This window comes from Epinephelus lanceolatus, chromosome 4 (genome assembly GCF_041903045.1).
Source record: "Epinephelus lanceolatus isolate andai-2023 chromosome 4, ASM4190304v1, whole genome shotgun sequence".
NCBI classification, from domain to species: Eukaryota; Metazoa; Chordata; class Actinopteri; order Perciformes; family Serranidae; genus Epinephelus; species Epinephelus lanceolatus.
Window position 1 is genome coordinate 24,426,266 of NC_135737.1, and position 16,136 is coordinate 24,442,401.

Sequence of the window (16,136 nt, forward strand, 5' to 3'; positions counted from 1 at the left end):
GCAGTTGGTTTCACACCTCAGCAGAAAAGGAAATACAAGAATAACTCAAAGAGAAGCTCACACTGTAGATATATTGGAGTCTAAAACACACATGCACCCAGAAATACCTCTGGGTGCATGTGCAAAGCTGAAAAAACATGTCAGAAATACTCTATGATCTTTATACCAGTGAAGCATCAAGACATTGAAGGAATATTAAAAAAAGGAGAAAGCGAGGTAAAAGAGAATATTTAGGATGGATATGTACAATATTTCCATCAGTTTTATTAACTGACATTCTTTTTAGTGTTCACAGAAGGCAAAGTTTTGAATATATAAACTGTAAAAATATCTATTCATATAAAAACACAGAGTCAAAGTTCAGTGACAAAACACAAAGCAGCATGTCTGAGCATATCAAGATAATTTTGACTTACAGAAATAGATAATCAACTTAAAACCTGACACACTGAAACCACAGAGAAGCCAATATGACAGAAAGGCTGTACTGGTGTTGTTGCTGTGAAATATAGATAGTCTCATCACAAGTCAAATCATCCACCCACAGTAACAGAATGCCACGTATAATGATGTGCAAATGTTTTACATTACACAGCATGCACCACAAGATTGTAGTGTAACAGTCAGTGTCATATTCCTCATGGCCTGCTAATCTTCACATCTCCAAATGTTCCCTTTTGTTTTCACTTGAAGTTAATGGACTTGTAACTAATGGTAGACATTTTACCTCAAGTACAGACATTTTTTATTACCCTGAGGCCGGGCCAAACCACTTAATATTCGCCAAATGTCAAAAACACATGGGAATCGATCGCTGTGAAGCGGATATATTAGACAGAGGTCCCGCGAACGCTAACGTCGTGAGGCTACGCTGCTCCTCACAGAGGCATTAGCAGCCTTCTCTCTCTCTTTAGACAACTCCATCTCTATCTTCGCGTCAATTTTCTCCCAGTCCACCTCGACCTGGCAGAGTGACAGAAAGACGGGATGAGATTAGACTAGATAAGATACTGCATTTTGCTTTGATCAGTGTTGGATTGACAAAGCAGCTAAATTAGTCAGATTACATGAGAAGGCGGAGATCACACTGGATGCCTGAAAACTGTGGTGTGTTTTAATGCTTTCCCCCTCCTGATCAGGCTGAGGCATTTTTTGCAGCCAGAGGCACCCCACCCCGATGTGACAGCAGAGAAATACCTGATGTGACATTAAGTGCTTATCCCCTCAAGATTAACTTTTTCTCAACTAAAAGCACTCTAGAGTGTATTAAGCAGAGCGAAAAAAAAAACTAATAACCCTTGGAAAACAATTAGAACAAGTCACCCTCCACTGCTGGCTTCCAGTGTGATCACCGCCTCAATCAATTGATGCAGTGCAACGCTGTCCTTACTTACCCCCTCAGCGTACTGCAGAAATCTTTTATTGGTCTCCTTCCTGCCAAATTTCTGTAGGAACTTTCCTCTAAAGGCCAGCACTGTGTCCACGTGGGTCTTGTGTTTGACTGCCAGCTCTAGTGCCCTGGACACAAGATGAAAAGATGCAGACATACATCAGTCCAGTATGGACAAACATGCTTCAACCTTAGGGATGCACCGATTTGACTTTTCAGTACCACAGCTAATACCTACGCTTTGTGTATTAGCCGACACCGAGTACTGATCCAATGCCAGTAGCAATGCTCCCGAACAGGGGCTGAGTCTTTTGTCCTTTTAAGTAGTCCTGTAATGTTATCCCGCCACTCACAGTCGCCACCTTTCTCAGCTCAGCTGTTGGTTCCACCAGTAGAGAGTGACCTCTGGTGGCATGCACTGTGCACTACAATACATTGCCTCAATACAGCATCTCTGTATCAGTTTAATAGAAAAAGGGATGTCTGTATTTTTGACATTATTGAAAATCATACCTTTGGCATTTTAAATTTCCTGGCATACTGTAACGCCTTGACCGGGTGTCTACAGGTGTCAGACAGTTACATTTAATGCTTTTTAAGACCCATTCAAGACACCTTTTAACCAAATTCAGGGACAGATTTTCAGCCAAATCATGTTTTAATTATTTAAGAATTGCAGGCAAGCTGCATATGTGTGATCTTGTGCAGATGTAGGAAAATGGTAATTAGAGTGAGTTGGGTCAATCTACATTTTGGCAACAGTTAAGTGCCAGTATGAAGTAAAATGATAGTATTATAATTTTTAAATGATTGGTAACATTCGAAATGTGAACTTTTACATTGAAAGGCTTCACACGGCGGTGCAGTGGTTAGCACTGTCACCTCACAGCAAGAGGGTTCCTGGTTCAAACCCAGGGTGGAGGGGCCCTTCTGTGCAGAGTTTGCATGTTCACCCCGCGTCAGCGTGGATTTCTCCAGGTACTCCGGCTTCTGCCCACAGTCCAAGGACATGCAGGTTAACTGGTGACTCTAAATTGGCCGTAGGTGTGAATGTGAGTGTGAATGGTTGTCTGTCTCGATGTGTCAGCCCTGTGATAGTCGGTGACTATCGACCAACTAGCGACTGGTCCAGGGTGTACCCTGCCTCTCTCCCAGTGTCAGCTGGGATAGGCTCCAGCCCCCCTGCGACCCCCAACAGGATAAGTGGTTACAGAAAAATTAATGTTTGTAGTGGTTTAGACTATTTAATTACTTTTAAAACCTTATTGCTGTAACATTGAATTTAAGACATTTATTATATATACATTAAGGACCTGTAGACACCCTGCTCGATACTGCCCAAAGCTATGGCAACATCAGCCTTGACTTAACCATTGCTTTGCTAACTTTGTAAAACAAAATGTAACAAACTAAAAGCTCACACAGATACACATTTACTGAATTGCTATTAATTATTAAAGTAATAAATTGTACACAGCAACTTTGTAAAACAGGTATTACAATTCAAGTGTAAACTTTTTTCAAATTGGTTAAAACATGGATGGGAATTAACATTCCAATATAAAACAATAAAACTGAATACACTGATTAAAAAGTGTGGTCTACCAGCGCGTTGCTGATGCATGACATACTAGTAAGTGCACGTGTATTCAGAAGTAAACATAGAATTGAATTGAACTGATCGGCTTTATTGTGACAAATATCCAATTCAGCCATATGAGTCAGTATTAGCCTATTTGATATCTACCCAAACTCTCATTCTAACCTAACACGACTCATACTGTCCCTCTCCTTTCAGCTGTACCTTCATACACACATTCACACAAACACAGAATTTTACCTCTCCCAGTTGAAAAGGTCGATGTTGATTCGTATGGCCTGGTAGATGAGACCAGCTTGTAAGACAGTGGCCTCAGCCTCCTGGACCTGACCACTGAACAGCAGCATGTGGGCTAAAGACGACTCCTTGGATGGCTGCTCCTTTATAAAGTTGATGTATTGAACCCTGGGTAACTTCAAAAAGAGAGGGAGAGGGCTGTGAATAGGATACTTCTTAAGTTGGCCTCTTTGACTTGCTCCTGTCAAAATCGTTGAGGACTTGGCAAAAACAAAAAACAGTGTGTTCAACTGAATCAGCCATTAACTAATGCTCTTACCTCTCCAATGGCAGCATAGGCCATCTCTGCTGTGGTCAGCTCCCTGTTTGCCATCGCCATGCCAGCAAGACATGCCCACAAAGACAGGTCCTGTAGATGTGGAGAGCAGAGGTAGTTACGATAATATCTCACCGTCTGACACAATGATATGGAGACGAGTTTTTCAGTCAAGCTATTTTTACAGAACTGTAACTATTATCTGAACATATGTAACTTTTATTTAACCTTGTCCTGAGTTTTTTAATCAAAATGCAAAGTTAGTTCTAGCTGGCAGTGATTAAGAATATACCAAAGCAAGACGTAGTCAAAGTAGTTATGTGTGCACAAGGACAGGATGTAACAGTGTCTTTATAGTGCCCATTACATACTGCTCATATCCGGGCAGGCTGCACTGTAGTCATGCTCTAAGCCATCAAAAAAACATGCATGACACGCACCACAAACAAACATAAACACAGACATTTGCCGTACACAACATCAATGAATGTAAACAAATGTGTCACCACTTTATTCCGTGCAGCTGCATTAATTAAACTGAAGCCTAAACCACCAATTGGCCAACAGTTGAGCAAACTTCACACTGGAGTCAGCACTGTGTAATTCCCCCTTTAATCAGTGTCCATCACCAAGACAAACAGCTCTAATCGTAAACCACTCCTGGAAACAACAAATAACCCTGTCAGCCACTGCCTGGGGTCATAAACTTGATACAAATAGATGACGACCTATCACAAATCTTTCTTTTGGTTTGCCTGTGTCATAGTTAGATTATAAATGCCATCTACTGTATGTTATGTATGCCTGTGTGTTTATGTGTGTGAGTGTGTGACTGCCTGTAAACTATTACATGTATCAACTCCTATCAGGTCAGGGCTTACTGACAATGACTGTGATTCTGGGAAAAGCCGTGCTGCCACCAAACTCTTACCAGAAGCAGAGGGGGGAGGGCTGGAGGGAAAAAAAAAAGCTCTTAAAACCAGTGCCTCTCTCTCCGTCCCTTCTGTCCCACCCTCCTCTTGCTGCTAGCCGTCCATTTCTCCAGGGTTGTGGTTATTGCATCATCGCCCAAGCAAAGACACAGTTCAACACTGCATTCAGCGTGTGTGTGTGTGTGTGTGTGTGTGTGTGTGTGTGTGTGTGTGTGTGTGTATGCATGTGGAGAGTTTACACATGCATATAGTGGAGTGTGTATTTATGAGTGAGGTCTATGGGGGCTAAATCCGGTAAATGGTGTCACCAGGCTAATTGAGGGCTAATTAAAGCCTGCTGGTCTGGTCCCATAAACCTGTCTACTACCTTCTCATTTCAGACTCTGTCTTGCTCGCTTTTATACATTCATGCGTGCGTGTGACACACACCACAGGAACCTGACTGTGCCAGGGCCCTGGACTGCGGGACATGTCACAATATGTTGACGTCAATTATATAAATACAAATGCAATGCAATTTTCATAATGTTACTAACTAATGCACACTGTGCTTTTGTTTGGGTATCTAACATGTAAAGAAATACGCAATACACAAACAGTACGACAAGACAAAGAGCTAGTACACATTGATATAGGTATGCTGTTATCTTACCTTGGCAAAGCGGCAGAGGCGCAGTGCATCCTCCCAGCGTGCAGAGGTGCTGTATTCGTGCAAGAGGGCTGGGTAAGGTGGTACACTGCTGTACACCAGTGAACCGTCCCCTTGGCGTAACGTCACCTTGGTGCCGACGTAGCTCAGAATGTGGGGTGCGCGGCTAAACTCACTTTGAAGGAGACAAACACACACATACCAGAGTCAGAACAAATATATGTAACCACGTCCTCACAGAAAAGCCAGTAAGGGCCACACTGTTTGCCTGTTTGTATGCATATATTAGAACTGTTCCGATTCTGATACCAGTGCAGGAACTAGTATCAGGTATTAGCCAATATGCCAGTCTATGGCCCCATCCGATACCACATAATGTATTAATAAACTTTAAAGTAGTTTCACACCTGGATTAAACTGCAATTTTCCTGGATATCACTTCTTCTTTGCTGCTCTAAAACAGTAGCCTACACAGCAAGTTGTGCTATGCAGCCTCTGGCAACTACTGAGATGAAGAAGAATTGATTTCAGGTATATAATGTGACATTTTGCACTGCACAGCCCCACCAATAAAAACATGTACAGTATACAAGGCTTTAGTTTCAGGGGTGGCACTGTATTATACTACTAAATTTTGGGCTGCACTTTTTGTGCAGTTTTGTTAAAGGAATTGTTATTTATTCCTATATTTTATTTTTTGGTACTGACAGTCAAATTAGATAATAAAAGAAAGTTGGATTGGTACTAGGTATCAGCCGAAACGTAAGTTTAGATATTGGAATTGGTATCGGGAAGTAAAAAACAAAATTGGAAAATCCCTAGTATTGATAGCAGGCGAGAGAAAAAGTGTGACTGATCAAAAACATATACAGTGTGATGCAATATGTTATTACTAAGGTAACATTTTAACATGTAGAGGATGATGGATTGTGCTACTTATGAATACAACAATCAGCTTATTGACGACGCAGTTTTTTCTACTGTCCATATGTGTGCATGTGTAAAAGATTCTATTACAAAGACACACATACACACACACACACATACAATTTTGCTGAACTGATGACATACTGATATACTGACAGTGCTACGTTTCCAACTTGCATTACACCCTGTCCAACCTACATTCAGTCACAGATATCCTAAAACCCAGACACATTCGTAAAAGTGGAGCCTTTGTATTTATTTATTAGCCTGTGCCGCTTGGTATCTGGTGTTCCTCATTTGCACACATTGCATAAAAACTAAATTTTAATGACTCCCATGATAAAATCTCGCTGCTGGAGCACCAAAAACAGTAAAAAGCATAAAGCTAAAATAAATTAATAAATAAATAAAATAGAGCCAAAATTGATGTTGAGTGAGCTGAAGCAAGCTACAATTGCAAAACTTGATCATATTACGAGCAAATGTATGAAGTCGGAAAAAGTATGATTCAGCATTGGAAGTGTAAAAATTAACAACAGCGAGCCATAAACCATTGAGAGGGGGAAACATAAAGCACAAATAAAAACAAAACTGTGCAGAGACATGCAAAAGTAGTCCAGAATCGCCTCTGTAGACAGTGCAGGCACTCTGCCTTAGCACCGCCTGTACTGGCTGAAGCTAAGGACTTTTGGGCAGGAAGCATTGTACAGTCTGACAGCTGCTGGCAAAAAAGAGTGCCTAAAGCGCTATGTGTTGTACCTTTGGGAATGAGCTGGAAGGTGCAAAAAAAGCTGCGTCTATCTCTCTTCTTAGCTCTTATTTTACATATTTTCCTCTCTGGTGAACAGTATCAGCCGTTTGTGATGACATGCCAGGCATTTAAGTGAGAGAAAGGGACTGCAAATGTCTACCTGCCATCCTTTATGTGCAGGGTTTTTGGCAGCAGTTCCCTGTCAGTGAAGACAGCACTCGGGTAGTACCACACTGTGAACTGGTTGTCTTGGATTCCACACAGGATGTTAGCAGCATCATTCCATGCCATGCTGTGAACCATACTTCCTGCAGGACAGAGCACACATACACAAACATCATGTTCATCAGCTACATTCATTCATTCATCTTCTAACCGCTTCATCCTCTTGAGGGTTGCGGGGGGGCTGGAGCCTATCCCAGCTGACATCGGGCGAGAGGCAGGGTACACCCTGGACAGGTCGCCAGACTATCGCAGGGCTGACACATAGAGACAAACAACCATTCACGCTCACATTCACACCTACGGACAATTTAGAGTTATCAATTAACCTAGTCCCCAATCTGCATGTCTTTGGACTGTGGGAGGAAGCCGGAGTGCCCGGAGAGAACCCACGCTGACACGGGGAGAACATGCAAACTCCGCACAGAAGGGCTCCCACGCCCGGGATCGAACCAGCAACCCTCTTGCTGTGAGGCGAGAGTGCTAACCACCACACCACCGTGCCGCCCGTGTTAGCTACACTTGTGTGTAAAAACAAAGAGAGTCTCTACGCATCTTGCCAAGTGAGTTCCCTCCACCCTGTCTCACCGATTTTGCAGATTTTGGGCTCTCTCCCGAGATGACGCACAGAGGTCAGATACAGGTCACGGTTCTTGTCAATCAGGGCGATCTTCCTTTCTGTGGACGGGCCACACTGGTCCAGAGCTATCTCCACCACCTCCAGCTACAGATGAACAATGACACACACACACACAAGCACAAAGGTAAGAGGGAACAGTTGAGTGAATGATGGAGGGACAACAAAAGATCAGGAAAAGAAAGGGAGAAGGGGGAGAGGAGTTTGTGCTGTGACCCAACAACATTTCTGCCAAGTGTGTGTGTATATCTGAGAGAGAGATTGAGAGAGATAGAGAGACATCGAGTGTGTGTGTGTGTGTGTGTGTGTGTGTTTTTGGCCAGAGCCAGCTGGCTTCGGTGCAGTGTCTTGGAGCTGTGGAGTACTGGCAGACAAAGCCATGCTGACAAACAGTAACTACTGCTACCTCCACTTCTTTTCCTTCTCTTCTAATTCTTTCCTTCTTTTTGTCTCTTTCCTTCTTTGACTCCAAAGCCCTTCCCCCATCTCTTCCCATGTCATTATTGTCTCTCTCCCTTCTGGATATGGATTAGTATATATTCTAAAGCACAAACAACTGCTCTGAATAGACTGTTCCCCCTCAGCTAGGTCTATTTAGATGAAACGTGGCCTGATGAATCATCAGGGGCAAAAAATTAGCTGCTAGCTTGCAAAAAGTCAGCATCCTCAGCAACTGATTCATTTAGAAGACTTGGAAAATAAGGAGCAGCATCATTCTTATAGGGCAGGCTGCATATAGCTTGCTGAAGAAGAAGGTGTCTTTTTTTCTGTCTCTGTCAGTCAGTCTTGCTGTCTGTTAAATTACAGAACAGGTCAGATATTTCCTAAGATATAGGTGCAAGGTGATCACAAGCAGCAGATACATGCTACATAATACGACACAATCCCACTACAAGTGTAGACACAAATATAAAAGACAAAACAACAGGGCTGGAGCACTTCCTTGTCAATGAAACACACAAAATCAATATAACTGCACAGGAGTACTCACCTTGTGAGTCAAGGGCTTGCCATCACCAAGGGCTTTCCCACTCAGGGCGTCAAAGAGAAGGATAACTGGTGAAGAGCAAGGAAAAGAGAACATATTAAAGCACAGTCCATCCTACTTATATCATTATATAGTGGTGACAGCAGCCCCCTCACCTTTTTCATCACTCTTGTCTCGGATAGCGATGGTGTCGTTACTAAGGGAGACACCCTGGGCATTTAGGATGTCAGCTCTCATACCAGGGAACTTGGGGGAGGATATCAATCGACCCTCGTAGGAAAAGGTGTACAGCCCTGCTCCATCCACGAGCAGAAAATGTCTAGGGTGGGGAAGACAAGGGGATACAGTAGATGAGAGCAGAGTAGGTGTTCTCTAAATACAGCATTTGATTTTATATGCGGGTGAGTAAGGCCTAGTCCACATGCACACAGGTATATTTGATTTCACCTTCACGCAAACTGCATTTTAGGTCACTGAAAATGGACGGGGGAAAAAAGTTTTGGGCTCATAACGTCAGTGTGTGCATTATCTCCTTTGTGACGCATCACAAATGAGGCAACATTTTGTGCATTAGTGGATGCAGTCAAAACAGCGATGGCTCTCACCTTGCTAACAGGACTTTAAACATGTTTACACAGTTACTCTTCCACTATACTGACAAACAGAGGCATCAGAATGCGTTACAGAGGCCACTGCTTCATGTAGCCTTTCGGTAAAAGCTTTTTCGAGCCTCTGATTGGCCAACATCTTCTTCGTCTTTGCATGTTTTTAGGGTTAGGGTTATATCTCTGCCTGTTAGTTTGGCGTTCTCTTGACTGCACTTCAAATTTGGGTGGGAACTGTTTTATAACAGTGCTTGTGTGGACGGGATTTTTTTGAGAACTAAGGAGGGAAAAACCCAGTTTCCAAAAATACCTGTGTATGTGTGGACTAGGCGCGAGGTAGCGTGGAGAGGGAAGAAAGGGAACAAGGAGATATGATAGAGAGTAAAAGAATGAAGAGTCTGTAACAGTTAATCAACTGACATGAGCAAGTAATTTATACATGTAATGCGCAATAACACAGCACCGACTTACTCAGCAAGACTCATCAAGCCATACTGTGATTTCAGAATGGCCAGTAATCTATTTAGCTCCATGCTGAGTGTCAGGGACAGTGCACTGGAATACTGCACAAGAGCTACTTCATATTAATCTAATTTCCCCTAGTGGTTTCATTCTCAGACTTATTGTATGACTGGACGGGCTAATCTAGAGCACAGACCCTGTGTGTGTGTGTGTGTGTGTATGTGTGTGTATGTGTGAGTGTGTGTGCTTGGTCGGCTGTTTGATGAGTGGTCAGTGTGGAGCAATGAAGCATTAGAGAAGCTGATAGACGATCCAACAGCCTGTTCTCTCCCTCTTGTTGCACTGCTCCTGGAACAGAAAGACTCACTTCTCCGCTTGCAGGATGAGGCTCACTGTTCCCTCCTTCAGGTCAAAGATGAGGGGAGTGTTCCAGTTTCTCGAGCTGGCACAAACACACACAGCGAAATATGTGAAAACACAGACACTAATAACAAAGTGTTATGTCTGGCATAAATGCACAAGTGAGAAGACCACAGAAACAAGACAACAAAAAAAAGGGAATATTAATGAAATTAGAGGAGACAGAAATATACAGACAGAGTATGAGGAGTGTACAAAGATATACCAGGACTGACACAAACGATCATTACAGGACACACACACTTTAAACAGACTTTTTGCCAAGTATGGGGCTGAACAATAAAGGATGCCTGGGGGCAAGAAAAATGCCACTTCGGGCTCGTAAATCTAGCAATTCACTTGCCCAAAATCCTGCCATGTCTATGCTGTGTTGAAGTGAAAATTACACCTAAAATAAAATGACCGTATTTCAAAACATACACAGAGGTCATCTGGTAACATTAGCCTGTAAAATGCGGTTGTTCCAGCACTTCTTAGTTGTGTTATTTTCATTCTTTGACAGAATTTTAGAGGCACATTTTGGAGGCTTATCTAGCTACACGACCGGTGATAGTGCTACATTGTAGCTGGACCTGAAGATTATTACAATTACAACACTGCAATAGATGTTAAAGATGAGCATGTGTGACACAAAACCCTGATGTGTGAAGAAAATCCTGCAATCATGAGATGATAATTTTCAGTCCTGGGCTAATAGGAAAATGAGAGGATCACAAGAGACATGCAAACGAAGAGCAGGCTACTGACTTGTAGACGTAGCACTGGAGGGAAGTGGCAACCACTAGGTGACCGTATGCCAGAGACGTTTTGATGACTCGATCTCGAAACTCCAGTACGTCTACTGCATCGTTCATCACATTCCTCACCTAAGAAAAAATAAGGAAAAGAGAGGGAGGCACAAAGATTAGTTAAGTGGAAAAAAGACAAGAGTAGAGATGAACACATCTCTCAGAACTGACTAAGAATGCATAAACTTTTAACTACTGAACAAACACTTTACATTTAAACACGCAAACAACAAAGGGGAGACGCTGGCTTCACTAACAGTGGAGCGAACACAGTCACGTACACATTGGAGTGTATTTATTCTTAATATACACAGGAAACAGTCTACAGTATGTCCAAGTATATGTAGGGCAACTGTGGTTGCAGAAAGCAGTTTTTACTGTTTTAAGTGTGTGCGTGCGGTGGTTGGTACTCATTTTTTCACCTGCATAGACAAATACTTCCCTCCAGCTCTCTCTGTGAATGAATGAAAAAGGCCTTTTTCCAGCACCAGGTGAAAGGTGGGATTATTTTTACAGCTTTACAAATCTTCCTCCTCTACTCCCTCCAGCAAGCCAAATTTACATGCAACACAACCAGGAATAAAAAACATTTGACCGCAAGGTGGTAAATTTAGCTGGCTGATTCACAAACCACTGGCAGATGTGCACTTTTAAAAAGGACTGCAAGGAGGAGAGGGGGAGGAGGGAGACAGAAAAGCGCCTGCAAGGCTGAAAATAAATGGCTGATGATCCGACTTTGTTTGGTTTACGCAAACTGCGCTCGGTAAAGATGTCTATGGCAAACGAGCGCACATGTGTACAGGCACACGTGCGTGTGCATGACCTTGTTTCTGTAGGTGTACGCGTGTATTCCTTTCTGAGAGTATACAAGTGTGTGTGTGTGTGTGTGTGTGTGTGTGTGTGTGTACATTTGGGTGTGTTAACCGCATGTAAACGCTACCTTGTGGTTAGCATGAGTTTAAACAGTAGAGAATGGTGGAGCGAGAGAGGCAGCTAGACAGGCTGGTCATTGTCATTGCAGGGCTGCACGCTGCCACACTGGGAAGGTCCTACTTTAATATATGGCCACAACTAGTCAAGGCCAGGGAAGCATTTGCTTCTGTACATAGAATATTCCTTCACCTCTTTACAGACTGCTTATGGCATCGCAATAATTCTCAATTCTCTTGTTATGCTGACATAACTGAGTTTGGCTTTGTTAATATTTTGAGAGTATATTAGTTTCCTAACAGACATGCTGGTGCTCAGTGATATTTGAAAACACTTAAAGACACCTTTAGTATGTAAAGCCATAACATTTATGATGGACTGCGTATCAGGGTTGCCTTTCAGCATGGCTGAGATTAATTTGGCTGAGATTTAGGAAAAATGTATGTCTCTTCTTTTAGTTTCTGTCTTTGCTTTGTATTTTATTATTTATTGTTCAATCAAATACACTCAAACTTTACATGACATGAATCACTGAGACCCTGAATAAAACTTAACTAACCATCTTCACAGTTAAATCATAAAAATGCATAAATGTGGATTATGGAGGGGAAGCAGGGAACATGTCCCCCTCAAAATTTAGAACTTATGTATTTGTCTACTCCAATAAAAAGATGAAAGTAGCAAATGACTTTTATTTTGACAAAATTCAAGACATTTACAACATAAACTGATGTTTAAGGACACAAATTGGTGCGTAAAAATTGACTAGAATGCACAGTACATGTTGGCACTCAAAATTTTCTGGTGGAGGACCCATTTTAATATGTGTCGACACCAAACCTACACCCTTGTACACGTGAATGTTGGCGTTGCTCTCTCTCTACCTGCATGGTTCTCCTCTTGGTAAGGGTGATCACAAAGTTCTTCCACTCCCAATGCTGCTCCACCACATGGGCAAAGATGACATGCCCGTTGCCGCAGGCCCCGGCCAGCTGGGTGCCGTCTGCAGACCAGGCCAAGCTGAACACACTGCCTGTGTTGGGCTTCTCCAGCGCATAGGACCACTGGAAGAAGGGGGGCAAGGGGAGAGAGAAAGAGATGGTTAATGGCTACAGATATTTATCTACTATGTTAAACAATTACCTGGGGGGGGGGGCGGGGGGGGGGGGGGGGGGGGGTGGCAGCTTAGGAGCTAGAATCAATGAGAAGTTGAGAGAGGAGAAGCGGTGAGAGTCAGGAGTCGTATATGAGCAAACGAACGCGTATGCACATAATGTAAACTCCGCTAGAAAGACAGGGGCCCAGTCAGTCAGTCATTGAGCTGTGATGAACTGTGAGACACTGAAGTAGCGCTCGGCCCTGCCAAGTCCAGCACTCGCGCTCGTAAACATACACTCTGCTATCCTCATCTATTACATACACGGGGGGCAGGGGTACAGGGAGGGGAAGGGAGGGTTTATATACGAGCCCCCAAACTGAAGCCAAAAGCTGATTAACAAGACCTCTCCCTTCTTTTTATAAGAAAAGGTTTGAAAGACGTAGAGCTCCAGGAGGGAAGAGGGGGGACTGTCAGTGATGGTGGAGGACACAGTTGAGAGATATGCGTCCCCTTACAGTATTTAAGACAAGAACACCTCTCTCATCTTTCCCTGAGGTATCCCTTTTCTCTATGCAATCTTTTTATTTTTTTCTGTTTCCAGTACTTTTTCCATCTCCCTCTACTGCCTTTCCACATGCCTGTCCCTCAAGTCTTCTGTGAAGAATCACACACACACACACACACACACACACACACACACACAAAAAAATCTTGCGCTTTGTTTCAACACAAATCAGTTGAGACAGTCTGGATCCACCAGCAGTTTAAGGTTTTCTGATTCATGAAGTAAGGTACTCCAGATAAGTTTCTATCTACTCCAAATATCATTTATTGAGGTCCGTCTTCTGACCTCACTCCTGCCTTAAACGCAAGCGACTGACTGATCTGAGTCAGCTGTGATCCTCCACACAAACACATGCATTCACACTGCAAACTGCTTACGGAGGGAGAAAAGTGCTAATGTTAGCCTAGCGCTGCCTGCATGCCTGCGATGGAGAGACAAGTGTGGCGCAGCAGGCCAAGTGCTGCGGTGAAGTTTGGGAAAAAAGGCCTCAGTGTGTTCGCCGCTTCGTACACATGCAGCTGCAGGATGTGAGGTGTGAGGTAACAGTCGGCAGGCTACAGGTTACAGGCCCCGCTGCTTGGATCTCTCTCAATCTTCCTGGTCTGTCTGTCTGTGTGCCTCATACACACACTGCTCAGCTGGCTTTGGTCAGCACCCTCCCAGCAGTTAATGTCATATCAGGACCCAAAACAGTTGTGGGGAAAAATAAGACCTGTACAGCCATGTGGACAAGAGACAGTTTGTTAAAAGTGAAATAAATTGCTTTTTAATTTCTCTCCCCTCCCTTCTCTCTTTGATTTCTGCAGGTCCACACTTTCTTACTGCTGCCTGCCTTTCTTTATAAACATATATTCTTTATGCGTGGATTTCTTTTCTGTTTCCCAAACCTGAGAGATCTCATCTAATCTTCAGCTAACATCTTGAGATGGCCCGTTCAGTGTTAAAGCACCCCGGGGGGAAAGGAGAGGGGTGGGATGGAGGAGAGAGGGATAGATAGATGGAGGGTCAGAGATGCAGCTGAATGTATACACCAGACTGTAATGAAGCAGGACATATGATATCGGACTGAGGAGCACTGCTGGATCCATGCTTACCTAATGCTTTTAACACATTGAGCCATTTGACTCCTTCTAGAGCCAGCCAGCAAGTGAGAATGTGTGTGTGTGTGTGTTTGGGAAGAGGGGATTTTCTTTGTGTGTTCAGTGCTTGTGTGCACATGTGTCTGTGTGTGCTAGAGAAGGTACAGATGCGATGATGATGGTGTAAATACACTAACTGTCCGAAAATGGGACCCCTCCACATCAGAGTAATTAATGTGTGTGTAGACAGAGAGAAATAAATGTGAGTTCACTTTTTTTTTCTCCTCCCTCTCGTGAGTGTCCAATGTCTGTTTTGAAGGTGTGTGTGCATGTGTGTAAAAGAAGTGAAAATCCTCTGGCTTGTCAGAGTTGTCAGCCTGTGTCTGACTATGGGACACATGGGGATTCCTATAGCTCTCCTGAGATGAACAGAGTGGGCCAGCGGAGCAGAAACCCGTGACACGAAAACCTTTTCCAGAGCAGCATTCAGATCTCGCCTAACCCGATCTATCTTTCTTTCACTAACTCCCTCTCTCCTTCCCAGCTGGCACCCGATGTCAATATGACGTCAGAAAGATGCTGAACTATTATATCAGACAGACGTTGAATTTTGGTTGGAATGAAAATCAGGCAAATTATATTTTAACTTTCTAATGACATTAAAATTTCACAATGTGTGGACATTAACATTGTGACGTTTTTGCAGATGTTGGGTTTTGTTCTTCATACCTTATGACTAAATTTCATTATTCTATGTCAAGATGACGTTTGCAAAGGAGACGTTTGACAGACAGATTTCGGTTACGTCACAAACTGTCATCTGTCACCAGTATTCTACGTCAAATTGACACTGGCATTATTGAATTGTGGTCACCTAACCTACCTAAATTCAACCAAATATCAATGTCTAATGACACTGGGGATCAGCTGGGTTACTCGTGAAGAGTTCAGATGTTCTGCCAGTTAGCTGCCTAACAAGGAAGTGGTAAGGAGAGAAACTGCATCAGGAAGTTCATCAACAATAACAAAATCAACTTGTAGATTTACAACAGGTTGATTCTAGTTGCTCCGCTTAGTCACGCAGGTTGAACTTGTTTTTTGTCATCTAATTGAGTAAATAATGATTTTGTTTCAGTGTAGCCAAACACAATTTGAGACTGAGGCCGCTGATCAAATAACTATTTTATGGTAGCAACACGACATAATAATAAATACAGATTGGACATGTGCGTGATTAGTCGACTAGTGGATTAAATGTTGCCACCCTCGCTTGTCTGCAACTCACAACTTAAACTAATTATTGAAATTATTATTATTTAATGTGACTGTGTTTATTTAATGAAAATGCTATTGTAATAATCAGGCACGTCTCCTGAAGAATACTGTTTTCAATAAATATTTTAACTTTCATTTAGTGAGTGTCATATTTTGTAGGTTAATGTGTTATGTTCATGATGCACTATGCACAATTCACACTAGTTTAAGTTTAAACTTCCGTTTAAATGTCGGGAAAGTTAGTTGTTAGAAACTTCCCTTATA

General features: G+C 42.8%; 1 protein-coding gene across 2 annotated transcripts in view; it reads right to left on the reverse strand.

The window, feature by feature from the left end:
• Positions 1-227: 227 nt before the first annotated feature.
• ift80 (intraflagellar transport 80 homolog (Chlamydomonas)) overlaps positions 228-16,136 on the reverse strand; it is a 40,080-nt gene continuing 24,171 nt past the window's right edge. For both annotated transcript variants that reach the window (XM_078167061.1, XM_078167062.1), the window contains exons 9-20: positions 12,739-12,918; positions 10,884-11,002; positions 10,084-10,158; positions 8,805-8,968; positions 8,653-8,717; positions 7,613-7,748; positions 6,963-7,110; positions 5,128-5,299; positions 3,547-3,636; positions 3,231-3,403; positions 1,395-1,518; positions 228-963 (exon numbers count right to left, since the gene is read on the reverse strand). In XM_078167061.1, the coding sequence (XP_078023187.1) occupies positions 853-963; positions 1,395-1,518; positions 3,231-3,403; positions 3,547-3,636; positions 5,128-5,299; positions 6,963-7,110; positions 7,613-7,748; positions 8,653-8,717; positions 8,805-8,968; positions 10,084-10,158; positions 10,884-11,002; positions 12,739-12,918 (1,557 nt within the window). In that variant the 3' untranslated portion in view covers positions 228-852. The remainder of the gene's footprint in view (positions 964-1,394; positions 1,519-3,230; positions 3,404-3,546; positions 3,637-5,127; positions 5,300-6,962; positions 7,111-7,612; positions 7,749-8,652; positions 8,718-8,804; positions 8,969-10,083; positions 10,159-10,883; positions 11,003-12,738; positions 12,919-16,136) is intronic.